This window comes from Theobroma cacao, chromosome 7 (assembly GCF_053813885.1).
Source record: "Theobroma cacao isolate CCN51 chromosome 7, ASM5381388v1, whole genome shotgun sequence".
Classification (NCBI taxonomy): Eukaryota; Viridiplantae; Streptophyta; class Magnoliopsida; order Malvales; family Malvaceae; genus Theobroma; species Theobroma cacao.
Genome location: NC_142645.1, coordinates 7,120,465 through 7,138,352, shown reverse-complemented (window position 1 = coordinate 7,138,352; position 17,888 = coordinate 7,120,465). Strand labels below are relative to the sequence as shown.

At 37.7% G+C, this 17,888-nt stretch overlaps 1 protein-coding gene across 1 annotated transcript in view; it reads left to right on the top strand.

Annotated features, from left to right (window-relative positions):
• Positions 1-17,634, top strand: part of LOC148761577 (uncharacterized) — an 88,289-nt gene extending 70,655 nt beyond the window's left edge. The window contains exons 3-9 of the mRNA XM_088808645.1: positions 10,349-10,750; positions 11,212-11,287; positions 12,011-12,154; positions 12,283-12,411; positions 12,964-13,041; positions 13,470-13,817; positions 17,477-17,634. Coding sequence (XP_088664771.1) covers positions 10,349-10,750; positions 11,212-11,287; positions 12,011-12,154; positions 12,283-12,411; positions 12,964-13,041; positions 13,470-13,817; positions 17,477-17,634 — 1,335 coding nt within the window. The remainder of the gene's footprint in view (positions 1-10,348; positions 10,751-11,211; positions 11,288-12,010; positions 12,155-12,282; positions 12,412-12,963; positions 13,042-13,469; positions 13,818-17,476) is intronic.
• The last annotated feature ends 254 nt before the right edge of the window (positions 17,635-17,888 follow it).

The following is a 17,888-nucleotide window of genomic DNA, read 5'->3' as shown; positions in this document are numbered from 1 at the left end:
AATAATAGAAGGAGCTATCAAAAGCGGAAAAATTGAAGGGCATGAAGTTGCCAGCTCAAAGAAAGGGAGTACGCCCAAGAAGAAAGAAGGGGATGTGCAAGCAGTCGCTCACGACAGCCAACAAGCCCACAACTTTAACCCATATTACCCGTACCCTCCATACCAACCCTTCTATCCGCACATAGGCAACGTCACACAAAACCCATATGTGTACCAACCCGTCCCGCAACCAACATTTCAAACCAATGTTCTTCCACAAACTCCACCACCAAGACCGGTAGCTTCAACCAATAATCCTGGCAATGGTCAAAGAGGACCTAGAACTACCCTAGAAAAACCAAAGTTTGATCCTATTCCAGTCCCTTACACTACATTGTTGCCACAACTCATAGAAAATCGACTCCTTGCTCGAACCCCTTTAGAACCACTTCGACCACCTTTCCCGAAATGGTATGACCCGAATGCACATTGTGATTACCATTTTGGAATTCAAGGGCACTCCACCGAGAATTGCACTGCTTTAAAACACAAGGTCCAAGCGCTCATTAAGGCAGGGCTTTTAAATTTTGCCAAAAAAGACAGCTCGAGTGTTGATGGGAACCCGTTACCTAATCATGGAAGACCGACTGTGAATGCCATACATGAAGGGATGATTCGAAGGGTGAAAAAGGGTATTGATGAGATTCAAACGCCGATGGATAAAGTGTTTGAGGCGTTGTCCAAAATAAATGTCATCACTCCAGAACCCATCGACACAAAGGAATTGGGGCATGATCTCGCTTATTCTTGCAAATTTCATATGGGGGCAATTGGGCATTCCATTCAAAATTGTGATGGCTTTCGCCGTAAGTTGCAAGAATTGATGGACTCATCGGTAATTGAGTTTTATGAAGGAGCTGAAGAGAATTTGGTCGGAACCATAAACGGAGACACCCCAGCTGAAGTGGCATCAAGTTCATTCGGGGCAAACAAACCTAAACCTCTCACCATCTTCTATGAAGAAAACAGAAGCCCGATGAATGATACGTCCCCAACTATGATCCGAAATGGTATCACCATCGAAGTCCCCAGCCCATTCCCTTACAAGAGCGATAAGGCTGTCCCATGGAATTATGAGTGCAATATTTTGGGCACAGCTTCATCCGCCCCCCAAGCATCTTTTGAAGACCTAACTGGTGTGGGGGGTATAACGCGAAGCGGGCGATGTTATTCCCCTGAGGTAGCAGAAAGAGTTGGAAAAGGGAAACCATCACAGGGAGAGGGAGGCCTAAAGAAAGCAGATACCGTTGCCAAGGACCAAGTTGACGAATCCGTAGTTGCCCCGAACAGTGAGGTCAAAAATCCTGTCACCGAGAAAGAAGCGGGTGAATTTCTCAAGTTTATCAAACACAGTGAATACAGTGTGGTAGAACAATTAACCAAGATGCCCGCTCGCATCTCGTTGTTGTCTTTACTGTTGAATTCGGAAGCACACAGGAACGCACTGCTCAAAGTCTTGAACCAAGCTTATGTGGCACAAGATATATCAGTGGAAAAGTTAGACCACATCGTGGGGAACATTACAGTGGGAAACTTCATTGCCTTTAATGATGAAGAAATACCATCGGGTGGTCGAGGAGGTAACAAAGCGCTGCACATCACCATCAAATGCAAGGACCATGCCGTACCTAGGGTCTTGGTCGATAATGGTTCAGCTTTAAATGTCATGCCTCGCTCTACTTTAACCAAGTTGCCAGTAGATGTGTCGTATATGAGAACCAGCCGCATGGTTGTGAGGGCTTTCGACGGGACCACAAGGGAGGTGGTAGGAGACATTGAACTACCGATAAAAATCGGCCCTTGCATTTTTGAGGTCCAATTTCAAGTCATGGACATTGCCCCGTCATACAATTGCTTGTTAGGGCGTCCTTGGATTCATATGGCCAGAGCCATACCATCTTCCCTTCACCAAAAGGTTAAGTTCATAGCTGAAGGCCAACTGATAAGTGTATGTGCGGAAGAAGACATACTGGCTATTCAACCATCATCTGCTCCCTATGTAGAGGCAACAGAAGAAGTCCCAGAGTGCTCTTTCAGATCTTTTGAATTTGTTAATGCTACTTATGTGGGGGAAAGAAGAGTGATACCGACCCCTCGTTTGTCAGTAGCCACTAAAATGGGAGTTAAGCAGACTGTGGGTAAAGGATGCCGTGCTGGTTTGGGGTTAGGAAAGAATTTACAAGGAATTAACCGTCCTCTGACTCCAATGAAGAACGAAGAAAGGTTTGGTTTGGGGTATAAGCCTACCAAAGAAGAGAAAAGGAAGCTGACAGCTCAAAAGAAGATTAAAAGGATGGCTCAACTGGAGGGAAAGGAAGAAGAATTCGGGGAACGGACAATCCCACACCTATACGAGACTTTTCGCTCTGCGGGTTTCATCCATCCCGAAGCGCCATCAATGGTCAATCAGGTTCCACGGATGTTTGGTGAGCTATCAATTCATATGATCAGAGATGAAGAACCTGATGGGAAGATCCCTATGGTGTATCCAGTACTGCCAAGAGAGGAGCTAAGCAATTGGACAGCCACGGAACTGCCCATCATCTTTAAGTCTTCCAAAATGTAATGAACAATTTATCTAAATGCCTATGCCCAATGGTGTTAAGATTAATTTCCTGTTTAAGTAGGGCTTTCTGTTACCTTCATCATTTGAATAAATGACAATGCATAACGTGTTTCATAATTCATCAATCTTTTTGCATATTTCCTTTCATCTATTCTTTTAGCCAATAAATACTTGCCCATACACCCGTCCAACTTTACCTGTTTGCAGGTCTTTAAATAATGAACACGAAGACAATCTAGACAACGATTTGAATATCGATTTTGAGATAATTCCGAACATTGATGAATTGAAAAATGAAGAGGAGGTGGATGACTACAGCTTACCCCCTGATTTGTCGAGAATGTTGGAACAGGAAGAAAAGGAGATTTTACCTCATCAGGAACTCACGGAAATGATTGACCTCGGAAGTGGGGAAGAGAAGAAAGAGGTTAAGATTGGCACCTCGCTGTCATCCGATGAACGGCAAAAGCTGGAAGAATTGCTCCATGAATATGTGGACGTGTTTGCTTGGTCATATCAGGACATGTCAGGTCTTAATACTGACATGGTTGTTCACAAGTTACCTTTGGAACCAGATTGCAAGCCTATTAAACAGAAGTTGAGAAGGATGAAGCCAGAGATGTTGCTGAAGATTAAAGAGGAAGTAAAAAGGCAATTCGATGCTGGATTTTTGGAGGTGGCCAAGTACCCTGAATGGGTGGCTAATATAGTTCCAGTTCCTAAGAAGGATGGAAAAGTTCGAATGTGCGTCGAGTATAGGGATTTGAACAGAGCGAGTCCGAAGGATAGCTTCCCTTTGCCACATATTGATACTCTTGTGGACAACACTGCAAAACATGCTTTGTTCTCATTCATGGATGGCTTTTCTGGTTACAATCAGATTAAGATGGCACCTGAAGATATGGAAAAAACAACGTTCGTGACCATGTGGGGAACGTTTTGTTACAAAGTAATGCCATTTGGATTGAAGAATGCAGGCGCCACTTACCAAAGAGCAATGGTAGCTTTGTTCCACGATATGATGCATAAAGAGATAGAGGTATACGTGGATGACATGATTGCAAAATCTCATACAGAAAGGGATCATACTGTCAACCTCAAGAAACTGTTCGAGAGATTGCGGAAGTTCCAGCTCAAGTTGAATCCGGCAAAATGCACTTTCGGTGTAACCTCTGGGAAATTGTTGGGGTTCATAGTCAGTGAAAAAGGAATCGAAGTGGACCCGGATAAAATACGAGCTATTCAAGAGCTACCACCTCCCAAAACGCAAAAAGAAGTGAGAGGATTTTTAGGGAGGCTGAATTACATTGCTCGATTTATATCCCAGCTCACCTGCAAATGTGATCCAATCTTCAAGCTGCTTCGAAAACGAGACCCAGGAGAGTGGAATGAAGAATGTCAAATAGCCTTTGATAAAATCAAAGAATATCTCACAAATCCACCGGTGTTGATGCCACCGACGGTCGAAAAACCTCTCATTCTGTATTTGACTGTGAACAAGGATTCTATGGGATGTGTATTGGGACAACATGATGAAACTGGGAAGAAAGAAAGAGCCGTATATTACTTGAGCAAGAAATTCATGGAGTATGAGTCCAAATATTCTGCGCTCGAAAAGATGTGTTGTGCACTAGCGTGGACCGCTCAGAGGCTCCGGCAGTATATGTTGTATCACACAACATGGTTGGTGGCGAAATTAGATCCCATCAAGTATATTTTTGAAAAACCCTGCCTGTCCGGAAGAATAGCTCGATGGCAAGTACTATTGTCTGAGTATGACATTATGTATGTGTCCCAAAAATCAATCAAAGGAAGCGCCATCGCCGATTTCCTTGCAGATCGAGCTAATGAGGATTATGAATCTGTAAGTTTCGACTTTCCAGATGAAGATTTGATGGCCGTCTTGCATATAGAAAAGGTTGGTCCCAATGAACTTAATCCATGGAAGGTGTATTTTGATGGGGCATCCAATGCTTTGGGGCACGGAATTGGAGCAGTGTTGATTTCTCCAAATGGGAAGTACTATCCAGCCACGGCGAGATTGAATTTCAATTGTACTAACAATATGGCGGAGTATGAGGCGTTGGTACTGGGATTACAAGCAGCAATTGATATAAAGGCTGATGCGATAGATGTTTACGGAGATTCGGCTTTAGTGATATGTCAAATGAAAGGTGAATGGGAAACTAGAGATCCAAAACTAGTTCCATATAAAAAGCTGGTTACAGAATTAAGCAAACAATTCAAAGAAATCAGCTTCAACCATTTGCCTCGAGAAGAGAATCAGATCGCTGATGCTTTAGCCACCCTCGCAGCGATGTTCAAAATAAAAGAGGCGGCCGATGTACGCCCTTTTGATTTAAAAGTCCATGAAGTCTCCGCACACTGCTTGAATGTTGAAGAAGAGGTTGATGGTAAGCCGTGGCATCATGATATCATGCAATACATCAAGCACCAGACATACCCTGAGAATGTCACGGATAATGACAAGCGAACTCTTAGAAGGTTAGCAATGGGTTTCTTCCTTAGCGGAGAAGTGCTCTACAAAAGGAGTCGAGATCAAGTACTCTTGAGATGTGTGGATGTTGCGGAAGCCAACAAAATAATGAAAGAAGTCCACGAAGGAACTTGTGGAGCTCATGCTAATGGACATATGTTGGCTAGACAAATTATGAGAGCTGGTTATTATTGGTTGACATTGGAATCAGACTGCATAAACTTTGCTCGAAAATGCCACAAGTGTCAAGTATACGCTGATAGGATCCATGCTCCACCAGCCCCATTGCATGTTTTCACAGCACCTTGGCCATTTTCAATGTGGGGAATGGATGTGATTGGACTTATTACGCCAAAAGCTTCTAATGGACATCGATTCATATTGGTGGCCATCGATTATTTCACGAAATGGGTAGAAGCAGCTTCCTATGCCAATGTGACACAAAAAGTGGTGTGCAAGTTCATCCAAAAGGAGATCATATGTCGGTATGGGCTTCCAGAAAGGATCATTACGGATAATGCAAGCAATTTGAATGGTGCGATGGTGAAGGATGTTTGCACTAAATTCAAGATCAAGCATCATAACTCGACAACTTACCGTCCGAAGATGAACGGAGCGGTAGAGGCAGCCAACAAAAACATCAAGAAGATTGTCGAAAAGATGACTGAAGTTTATAAAGACTGGCATGAGAAACTTCCGTTTGCCCTACATGCATATCGAACTTCTGTGCGTACCTCCACCGGGGCAACTCCGTACTCATTAGTATACGGTGCAGAAGCAGTCCTACCTGTTGAAGTAGAAATTCCATCATTGAGGGTGTTGATGGAAGCGGAATTGGAAGATGCTGAGTGGGTCCGCTCCCGCTACGAACAGTTGAATCTGATTGAGGAGAAAAGGCTGGCGGCTCTTTGTCATGGTCAGATGTACCAACGAAGGATGATGCGAGCATACGAGAAAAAAGTTCATCCCAGGCAGTTCCGAGAAAGAGAGTTGGTTCTCAAGAGAATACTCCCTAATCAAACTGATTTTCGGGGAAAATGGATGCCGAATTGGGAAGGGCCATACGTGGTAAAGAAGGCTTTTTCAGGAGGAGCTTTGATTTTGGCTAACATGGATGGGGGAGATCTGCCTAATCCAATAAATGCGGATGCGGTGAAGAAGTACTATGCCTAAAAAAAAAAAAAAAAAAAAAAAAAAAAAAAAAAACGGAAGGGGTTCGTTTTGAAAACCCGAAAAGGGCGGCTCGAACCTAAGGGAGGAGGCTCATGCCGAAAACCCGAAAAAGGGCGGCTTGAGGCCGAAAAACAAGAAGATAGAATGGAATTTGGGGATGTCAGCCTAAACACACCATGGATGGAGCTCCACAATTTCACAAAGAAGGGGAAGCTAAGGAATCTGCAACCTACAGATTTGATCAAAGCATCAGTCAAGGACAATTCTTGAAGTCGAGTATCAGATTGTTTGCTCTTAGTGGTCTGGGTGTTCATTATTTAAAAGATCTAATGTCTGCCCTGTAAATTCTGTTTACCTTGAACTATTTGATTCCTCATATATGAAGTTTTTCTTCGCCTCTTTATTTCAACTCTTTCGTTATTTACCATCCCATGATTCACATAGTGATTGTCATAGAAATGAATGATGATTGGTAAAAGAAATAAACTAATTAAACAAAGAAATTACACCCATTGTTCAGCAAAAGACTTAAGGATGAAAAAGAATGACAGAGCCCTGAACCAAAGGCAGAGCCAGATGTCAAGAGAGAGGGTACTTAAAGGAAAATTTGGAGTTACCTGAATTCTACAGGAGGAAAGAAAACAGGCAAAGAAGATCGAAAGTTGCAGTGAAAAATCGGATGAAGCAAGAGGAAGGTCTTGGAACCTTAATGAATCGTAAACATGAAAAGCATTCAATCATGTCAATCATGCATACATGCCTAGCCATGCACTCGACAAGAATCAAAATTAATTCATGTTCCAAGCGTCAAAGGTAGAAAGTCACTCGACCTAAAGGGTTGAGATTGTAAAACTTCAACGGAAGGATTTGAGTCTTTTCATTTCATGTTATTCCAATTAAGTTAGCATTAAAGGAATTTTTAAATCGAACCTGTTGTGAGATAGGTCGAGCCTAGATTAAGTCTAGGAATTTTAATTTTCTTTAAATCGAACCTGTTGTGAGATAGGTCGAGCCAAGATTAATTCTAGGAACTTCAATTTTTTAAATCGAACCTGTTGTGAGATAGGTCGAGCCTAGATTAAGTCTAGGAATTTTAATTTTGTTTGAATCGAACCTGTTGTGAGATAGGTCGAGCCTAGATTAAGTCTAGGAATTTCAATTTTGTTTAAATCGAACCTGTTGTGAGATAGGTCGAGCCTAGATTAAGTCTAGGAACTTCAATTGTTTAAATCAAACCTGTTGTGAGATAGGACAAGCCTAGATTAAGTCTAGGAATTTTAATTTTGTTCAAATCGAACCTGTTGTGAGATAGGTCGAGCCAAGATTAAGTCTAAGAATTTTAATTGAATTTGTCCTAACATGGGTCAAGCCCAGATCAAGTCTAGAAATTTCGTTTTTGTTTAAAATCGAACTTATTTTGAGATAAGTCGATTCTAGATCGATTTGATTAAACCAACTGGCTTCGAGATAAGCCAAATGTGGTGTCTACGTCTTTGCACTATCCTTGATTCTCAAGAATGTGCAAAGAGGGGCAACTGTAGACACATAAATAAAAAAAATATATAATAAAAATAATAATAAAATAAATAAATAAAATAAATAAAATAAATAAAAAAATAAAAAAAATAAAATAAAAAAAATCGGGATGGCTGGGCGTACCCGTCGCCTTCCCATCCCCCACCCACTACGCGTGAAGTGGGGGGCTCTGACCACCAACTCCAGGGGGTGGCAGAACCCCCCTCGCCGGGTTGTCCAAAAAATTGGACAACCCGGCTCTTTAAAAACCCTGCAAAAGAGAGAGAAACAACGGTTAGCCACAAGGAGAAAAAGAAAAGAAAACAACAACAAAAAAGAAAGAGGGGTGAGATCTGAGAAGAGAAAGCGAGAGAGAGAAAAAGAAGGAACCGCCGGCAGAGAGAAGAGCGTGACGCCGGCAACGGAAGGCGAAGTGATTCGCCGGCTAGGAGAGAGAAATCCGAGAGGAGAGGGGAGGACGCCGGCGCCGGAAGAGAGAAGAAAAATTTTTAGAGAGAGAATGGAGGGTGCCGCCGCTAGAGAGAGAAAGTGAGGGTTGAAAGTGAGGAGAGAAAGAGAGAAAAGGGGGTTAAATACCTAGGTTTAGGGGGGCAAAACGGCGTCGTTTCGGAGAGCAAGCAGAAGCTGGAAGGACCAGGCGAAACGGCGTCGTTTTGAGCGGCTTCGCAGGCATCAAAACGGTGCGTTTTGGACTTCTCCTTGCGGGCTTCCAGAAACAGGCCGGGTGCTGGATTTGGGCTCCCACGGGCCGTCGGGTCGGGCCGATTGCAGCCCAACAAGGTATAACTTCTTTTTTTACTTGGGTCTAGCCCATTTTAATTTAAATGCATTTATCATTTTTAGGAACAAATATTTATATTTAATATTAAAAAATAAAAATAAAATAAAATAAATAATAATAATAATAATTCAATATACATATATATATTATATTATATTTTAGATAAAAAAATGGAAAAATAAAAAAATAAAAATATATAAAATAAAATAAAAAATAATGATGATAATAAAATGAAAAATAAATAAATAAATGTAATAAATAATATAATAAATATTTGAGTATTACCACCAAAAAGGGGCAAAGAGTTGCCTCTTTCGGGCGGATGTTTTTCGGGTACGAAATTCGAGACGGATTTTCACCGAAGCGTCGGGATAAATCTGAACTCTAAATTTCAAAACCCATTAAGTCAAATAGTCATTATTAGAAAATAATATATGTAGAAAGATTTTGTTAATTCAAATAAATATTACTAAACAAAGTTAAATTAATCATTTAAAAATTAATTAATTAATTATTTAGATAAGCTTTGTAAACAAGTAAAAATTGACCAACAACAAACATGGATTTAAATAACCAAAAAAGTATATACAAAAATAATAAATAAATAATAATAAATAAAAAATAATAAATAAATAACCAAAATTTTTAAACAATCAATAAACGCGTGCATATAGATACCATCATTTTATACTGTCATTGCATGCCATTCATATTTTGCAAATGGCGTGGGAATCCCGATGATGGGATTTCCCCGAGGAGCTCGTAGAGACGAGTTCTTCCGGGGATATCTCTAGGTGAGGAGAATTTCGAGACTTCACCAAAGCGTTGGGATAGTCTTCGAATAATTTTCCAATAAAAGATTACCGACTCCATCATTTAAAATAAACAAGTCACGACATCATTATACGCTTGCATCATATGCATACGTAAGACCAAGTGAAAAACTCAGTCTGACAATTCAATAAAAATTTAATTAATAAAAGAGGGATTAAACTAAGAAAAGGCAATATTAAGATAACTTAAGATTAAATGGTACCGTTCGTAGAACGGGCGTCACGGAGGTGCTAACCCTTCTCCGTGCGTAACCGCACTCCCGAACCCATCTTTAAAAAACGTGGACCAGTTCTCGTTCTTTCGACGGACCTAAAATTAATTTAGGACTTCGTCGATTAAGAACCGGGTTAATAGGTGACCAATCACACCTAGATAAAAAAGATTGGTGGCGACTCCCACACCTTGCGATTTTAATTTTCGCCCCGCGTCTGGCGGACGGGTTCCCGGACCCGCACGTCACGACATTTTTTACTCATTATTATTTTTATATTTTTAATTTATATTATCATATTATTATACTATGTCCCCATTATTTTACTAACAAAAGACTACATTAAGAAAATCATCATAACTAACACCAACAAAAGCCCAATATTTAAAACTTACCCAAGATTCAAGCCCGACTTAGCCCAATACGCATCAGTCCGGCAGAAAGCCCGTGAGCATGCCCCAAGTATTCAACCTTCCTTAGCCAAAACGCAGTCGTTTTGAATATCCTTGAGCTGCCCAAACGTATTCCCCAAAACGACACCGTTTAGCTTTAAGCACTAACTATAAAACCCCCCTATTCTTCCTTTTCTTCCCATTTCTCCCTTCCACTTTCTCTCTCTACCTATAAACTCTCTGACTTCTCACTACAATTTTCCTCCGTCGGATCTCCCCTCCTCACGCCGACGAGCTCCCCTTGGCTGTCAACCTGCAGGCAATCTCACGCCGGCGAACTCTTACGGCCGGCTTCCCCAACCGGTGGCGTCGCAGCTGTCCTGGATCGGCTCTTCCTTCCGGCGACAGATCGGGCGGCGTCGATGGTCTGGTTCCTTCTCCGCCGGTGAACTTCTCCTTGCGGCGTGGGACAAGTCGACTCTCCCCCAACCGGTGGCGGATCTGGTGGCGCGACGGTCTTCTCTCCCTTGCGCCAGCTGCCGCTCCTCTCTCTCTGTTTCTCCGTTCAGTGCGTCTTCCCCTTGCGTCAGTCTGCAGATTCTCCCTCCCTCACGTCTGCGGCTTAGGACTTTTGGTGCTGTTCACTGCTTCGTCTCTAGCCATGGCAGATGCGGTTGCTGATGTTGCTGCCCCCGGGAATCTGGTGGTTTTTTGCTTGCAGGTTGCTTTGCTGCTTTTGCCTACCGGATCTCCGATTTTTTTGTGTATTTTTTGGTGTGGCTTGCTGGAATTTTCGTTGCAGGTTCCCCCTCCCCCAAATGCTACAGTGCCCCCTCTCCTTTATACTCGATTCTCGGGTTCTGGAGGGGGCACGCCCTATTGCCTTGTCCCTGGGCACCCAGGGGCAAGTTCCACTAACTTGCCAGACGCGAATTTTTCGCGTCTGGCAGGTGAGAGAGGTGCCTGGCAGGGTGCGTCCGCACCCTGCCAGTCGTACCTCTCTCCCTTTCTTTCCATCATTTTTTGTTCATTGTATTTTTAATCTAGTGTCTACAAGCATAATGATGGCAATTATGATAAAGCGAAACAAGGAGGAGCGATTGATGTAAGAGTATTCGGCGTTATTTGTGTAATGCTTACTTTAGCGTTACATTGGGTATTATATTGCATTTTCAAATTCAGGAGAATGTTGGTTTGGGTGGGGACGAAGAGGAAATAGAAATCGAAGCTCCAGCTTGGTTTTTCCCTACCATTTTAGGTATTGCATGTTTGCTTATTTGCTGATACAATATCGAATTGGAAAACACCAAAATGGTGTGTGTAATAGTGCCATTATCCTTAAAGTTTTATTCGTTTTCTTTGATTGTATGTAAAAAGATTATAATCAATAAATTTTAAAGATATAATAAAGTAGTGATTGACTGTATTCTATACTGACGAAGTCAATCCATTTAGCATTTAATGATGTATGGTAAGATTATCTATACTTTTATAAGATGTTTTGCAATAAAATGACATAGAAGAAAATTTGAAGAATATTAAAAAGAAAAGAAAGAGTGTTTTTTTGTTGTTTCTGTGTTTTTTTTTTTTTTTTTAGTGAGGGTATTGAGATAGTTTTCTAACAAATACAGTTGTATCTGTTTCAGACAAACATTGTCTAATTCTATCTATTCATAACTATCTATCTGTTTACAAAATTTTAAAAAATAATATTTTAATTTCAAGCCAACCAGAGCTAAAAAACCCATCCATGATCTGATGTCTACTAAAATCTAATTATAATGGACTTATATTCCACTTTATTTAAATGACTTTTTTCTTTTCTTTTTTCAAAGTAAAATTGTATTTCACATTCATTATTGTTGAAATTGTATGCCACATTCATTAGCCAAAACAAAAGCTAATCGGATTTAATTCGTAATGCATCAAATTACACATCAAACGTGGAAGAAACTTCTTGTTTGCTTGTTTTTTCTTCTAGCCCATGGCAATCTTGCGATGAAAAGGCGTACAGTCAATGTTTCGGCTGGACTTTTATGTTGGCTGACTAAGAAGTATGAGGCAAAAAGGGACCAAAGCAATGAGGCTGATGACGTTTCGACATTTGTTTTTTCACTCAAACCAGGTGCATGCATTTTATTAATATGAAAATAGCTACAAAAGCCTCAAAGTTCAAATCTTTCAAGTGGAACAAAATGTCGCCTGACGACGCCTAAACGTCGGGATATTATTACATTGTACTAAACGTCGTAGGTTTCAGCTTCTCGATTGTATTTGCATTGTTCACCACCTTCACGATCATCTGTACAAGTGTTGCAGCTATGGATCCGATTTTGGAGGTCGAAATGCCTGTTGATCAGCCTGATCCTTGCATTGCGTCCGGTAAAAGCCAAAGGAAGAGAGGGAAGAGATTGAAGACAAATTTGTTTTGGCGGGTTATGATTCGCTTCCTAGTTCATTTTTAGGTGACAACTGGGTTCACAATGATATGGTAAAAAAGGTGTAGTTACGTAATTCTGATTATGTTTTTTCAAATACTACTTTAGAGGTTCCATTAACGAGTGTCCTTAATCACAATTGTTAAGAATTAAGTAATGCAATAATAGTAATTTTTGTTGCATGTATAGTAAGTAATTGCTTGGCACATGGCAATGTCGTTGGACTTGGAGTTTGTGTTAAGAGAATTGAACTGCATGGCTCGCTCATTTCTACCGATTGCTCCATAAATCAGGTCAAACCGCCGCTCTTATGGACTTTGGAAAGCATGATAGTATATGATTAGGAGACAGTGGCAATGATTTCGTGGAAAAGATTAAAGAAGAGCATAAAGAGAGCATAAAATTATTTTCGTATGATTATGAGACCCAATCCTTGCTGATCAGTATCAACCTGCGATTTGTGAACATACTTTCTGAATGGTCAATGGTCTTCTAGTATGGTGCGACCATCATGTTCCTTCTTGCAAGACAACGGTGTCAGTGGTGGACCAAAGTGTGATCGCGATGGGTCCAAGTTTGGGAAAAGGGCGAAAAAGAAAACACCATATTTTACATGGTCAAAAACTCTTTATTGGACACATTCATTCATTCATCCTATTGAATCGAACAATTTTCATATCTTGAATTTTTTTAATGGCAAGTTGGTACACTATGAAATGACACAGTTAACAACTTAACATCACAACAACTGGATTGTCCTCTATATATAGTATTGGCCGTGCGCGGCATTGTCACCTCAAACTTCTTGCATGTTTTCTTTCAAGTCTAATGTTCAATTTTTTGTAATACATCAATAAAAGTTCAATCACGGATAAGAACATAAGATTAGTTTCGCTTGAAATTATAACATTTGGAGTCTACACAATGGGCAGGGGGCATGCATAGAGAAGCAAGAGCAATCTGTTGTATTCAGCTAAGTAAGCTAGCTGCATCTCTTACTAGTGTTGTTCTCAGCTACGGCATCCTTTAGCGAGGTACTCGGCGAGGTGGATGCTAAAAAACAGATGGCAATTCCGAGTGACTTTGTCAAGCATCTACCACCTCATAGAGGAGGGTATACACACTATTTTCCAGTGGTGGATGTATCTGGCAGGGTGTGGGAGAATTTCGGATATTACATCAGAGGTAAAGAAAGCCATCCCAAGCCGGTTTTCCAGGGAGATTGGCGTAAGTTTGTCCTTACTAAGGGACTCATGGCGGGTGATGGAATCATCTTTAGAATGGAACGAGATACTACCCGTGTTCCACGTTATACAATTGCTGCACAAAAGCCACTACACAAACTTTTTGGTAAAGTTATCTGGGGGCCAGAATTCTAGTTACTTTTATGTGTATGTTCAGGTTGCCTTCTTGTTGTTGTTGTTCTTGTGTTATTAATTATGTATATGTTTGTACCTCTGTTTTGCTTCCAGTCAATAAATAATTAATAATTTGTTCTCTTTTTTTTAACTTTTATAATCCGATATAGAAATGTTTTACTAATACCCACATTAGAGAGTGTTCCAAAAGAATTTTTTATATAAAATCATAGGCCAAAATGGGCAAAGCTGCTTTGAATTGTAATGCTACATTGGTTTCCTTGAACAATAAGCTTCCATTTGGAAAAATTTTATAATATTGGACTAGTTGACTAAGAACACTTGAAAACAAATATAAAAACAGTATAACTTTTATAAATTAGTACTCGATAAATTAATAATTTCAATTAAATAATATTTTTGATTAATATCGATTTGAGAATAATGTAATAAATTAATAATTCATTAAATTTATAAGATAATACATTTTAAAAAACACATAAGTCTTACTTGATAAGTAAATAATAATCTCCTTAATTATACATCAATATTATATACATGCATAACAAAATTAAGAGGACACCTTTTTTTAGTCCGGACTCCCTTTTCAATTTCTATTTATTTTTATTTTTTATTTAACCTTATATATTGATAGACATTCTTTGGGCATTGGAAACCCAAAGGCAAGGGCCATTGACCAAATGGACCTTTTCGTGCCCATAAGCCTTTAATTAATTTGAAATAAAAGTTTATAAAAATTAAAAATTTAAAAATTTTAAAAAAAATTGAAAAAAGTTAAGATTAAAAAATTTAATAAAAAAGGTAAAATACCTAGACCTCTTTTAGTTTAATTGAAATTTAATGCAAGTCCCTTAAATTTTGAAATAGACAATGAAACCTAAAAATGTGAGACAAATTTGTTTTGGTGGCTTATGATTTGCTTCCTAACTCATTTCTTTTTGGTGATAATTGGATTTACATTGATATGGTAAAAAAGGTGTAGGTATGTAATTATGATTATTTTTTTCAAGTACTACTTTAGAGATTCCATTAACGAGTGTCCTTAATCACTTGTTGAGAATTAAGTAATGCAATGATAGTAATTTCTGCAAGTGTTACCATTGATGTAAATGTTAATGTTAAGCATTTAGGGTTGGGTTTTTTTTTTTTTTTTTGTTAATTATAAAAAGGGAATTCGAATTTTATTTTTTAGATAATAAATCATGTAATAACTAATAAATCAAATACTCAAATGTGCATTTAAGGTTGAATTTCCACCGAGGTTCATAGCTTTAACGTCCATCAAATGGATCTTGGAAGATCTTGTTTTTAAGCATTTTATGGATTGGGTTGTGTTATTTTTGCCGCCGCTCTTATGGACTTTGGAAAGCATGACTAATATGGGGTCATATATAAATATATATATATATATATATATATATTTATATATATATATATTATGTATAATGTCACATGCATGAACATGAGCATGAGCATGACCAATAACAAATTATATGGTCAATATGGGGGCCCTCTCTATCTCAATGTATCTTTCACACCTTTCGCGGAACCAAGTTTAATCCAATTAGTATAAGATTTTAAATTTAGTTTTCAAGTTATAATGATCTTGTTTTGGCACATTGTTATGAATTTATTTGCTTTTCTATTAACAATGAAGAATTCAAAGAGGAAGGGTTAAGTCGTATGCTTTGGTTTCACCCTTTCAAAGCCTAACATGGTACAAACATAATGAGAAATTTTTCAATGAATTTTTTTCTCTTATTGTTGAGAATAAATAATTGTTGTAAGAGCTATTCTCTTATAATTAATTCAAGTGCAAGTATTATTTATCTTTTTATTAATTTTAAATAACGTAATAAAATAGAGATAGAAGATGTTAAATATTTTTATGGACACTTAGCTGTTGAATTTAGCTCATTTCTAATAAAGTATAGCATATATTTGGAACTTCTTTGAAATGTCTTAAGATTATGGCCAACAATAAAGCAAAATGAAACTTCTTCAATATTTAAATGCAAAAGGTCAAAAGCCTTTCTAGAAATGCGATTCTTCACCTTCGAGATTCTCTTTTTAACAATATTTTATTCAACAATGAAAAAAAATCTCAATTCTACTTATAAATGGTATATACAGTTGCTAGTAACTTGTAACCAGGGCGGAGCTAAAGGATTTTCAAAAGGAGGCTAAATAAAAGGAGGCATTAATCAATTAAGAAGAACTTATATATAATTCAATTATCACTCACTTAAAAAATTAAATAATATTTAAAAGACATTGAACATATAAAAAATTGCACATTAGTAGTAATGATGGTATTATTTATATATATATATGACTGAATGTACTATAAAAAGAATCTTTTTCACTCTTTAGGGCAAGAGAGGAAGAAAAAAAAATTAAACTTAAATGAATTGCCTCTTTACTTTGTATGTCTTAACTCTCCTCTTATTTTCTATTTACCTCTTAAATTGCTAATTAATATATTGGATTATTGGATTGAACTATTAAGATATAATATATTATAAGAGGCTATTAAGTTGGACTGTTAAAATATAATATGTTATGATAAGCTTAGAATTATATTAAAACTTAGTGAGTTTGGATTAATAAATTTACTTTCGTTTTTTTTGTAAATTTGATAGGCTTAACATATTAGTTTAGAATTTATTTATTGGGCTTAACTAGAAATATGCTAACTATAATGATTCTAATTTTATCAAACAGTTTGAAAAATAAAATTAATTATTAAATAAAAAATTATTTGAGAGCCATTAAAAATAAATATAATAAATAAAATTTTATTGAAAGAAATACAATTATTTCATTATATCAATATGTATATATATCATTATTACTTAAAGTTTACAACATACATGCTAAAATACATTGATTATTCTGAATAACTAATGTAATATATTGATAAAACTCTAAGCAACAGTGTAACACTGCAACTTATATTTGAAAATTAACTAATAATTAATTTTTAAATATTAAAATCATAAAAAATAAAATTCACGTAATAAAAAAAAGATGAACATGACAAGTAGAAGACAAAATCGACATATAAAATAATAAAAAAGAAAGAAAAAATATGATTAATGGTTCGTATAAATTTGTGCAAGAAAATCTATAAAGATTTAGAATACATGAATAAATAGAATATAAATAAATAAATAAATATAATATAATAATATAAATTAAAAAAATTAAAACCAAGTCAAGCATATGAAATTATTTTATTATTTTTTATTTTTATTAATTATTAAATAAAAAATTATTTTGAAAAGGGTCATTAAAAAATTTATAAAAAATTTAAAAAAATTTGTTTAGTATGTAAAAAAAATTTTAAACATGCCCCCCCCATTCCATAAGGAGGCTCCGCCCCTGCTTGTAGCAGTTGTGACTTACGATGAAAATAACACATTTGTCAAAGAGTTGGACGCAGGGTTGCATGCTTTCATATCAAACCTCGTTTAAGGCTGATGATACCATCTCCATCTTCGACTATCAAAAACCACAATCATCAACAAGATTTTCGCTACAAATTATAAATAGGTAGGAGGGTAAGAGGGCGTTAAGTCCAACTGAAGTAAATCATTCTTATCCAGCTAAAGTGAGTTTGTTCTATAGTGTTCTTGTCAGCTGTGGAATACTTTGGGAAATATCTCACAGGGGTTGATGTTAAGATGCAAATGGCAATTCCTACTGACTTCATGGAGCATCTGCCACATTACGAAGGAGGATGGACGACGTTCTATCCGGTTCATGATGTATCCGGTAACCTATGAGAGAATTTCGGATATTATATTAGAAGAGAAGGTAAAGATTATCCTAAACCTGTTTTCCAAGGAGATTAGCATAAGCATGTTCGTGCTAAAAGCCTCAAGCCTGGTGATAAAATTATCTTCCGAGTTGAAGAAAATGCTGCCAACAGTGCTCCAAGATACACAATTGCAGCGCAAAGAAAGATCGTGCTTTTAGGTAACGCTGCTTGGACAGGGAAGATCTAGTCATTTTATGTACAACTCAATTTGGATATGCT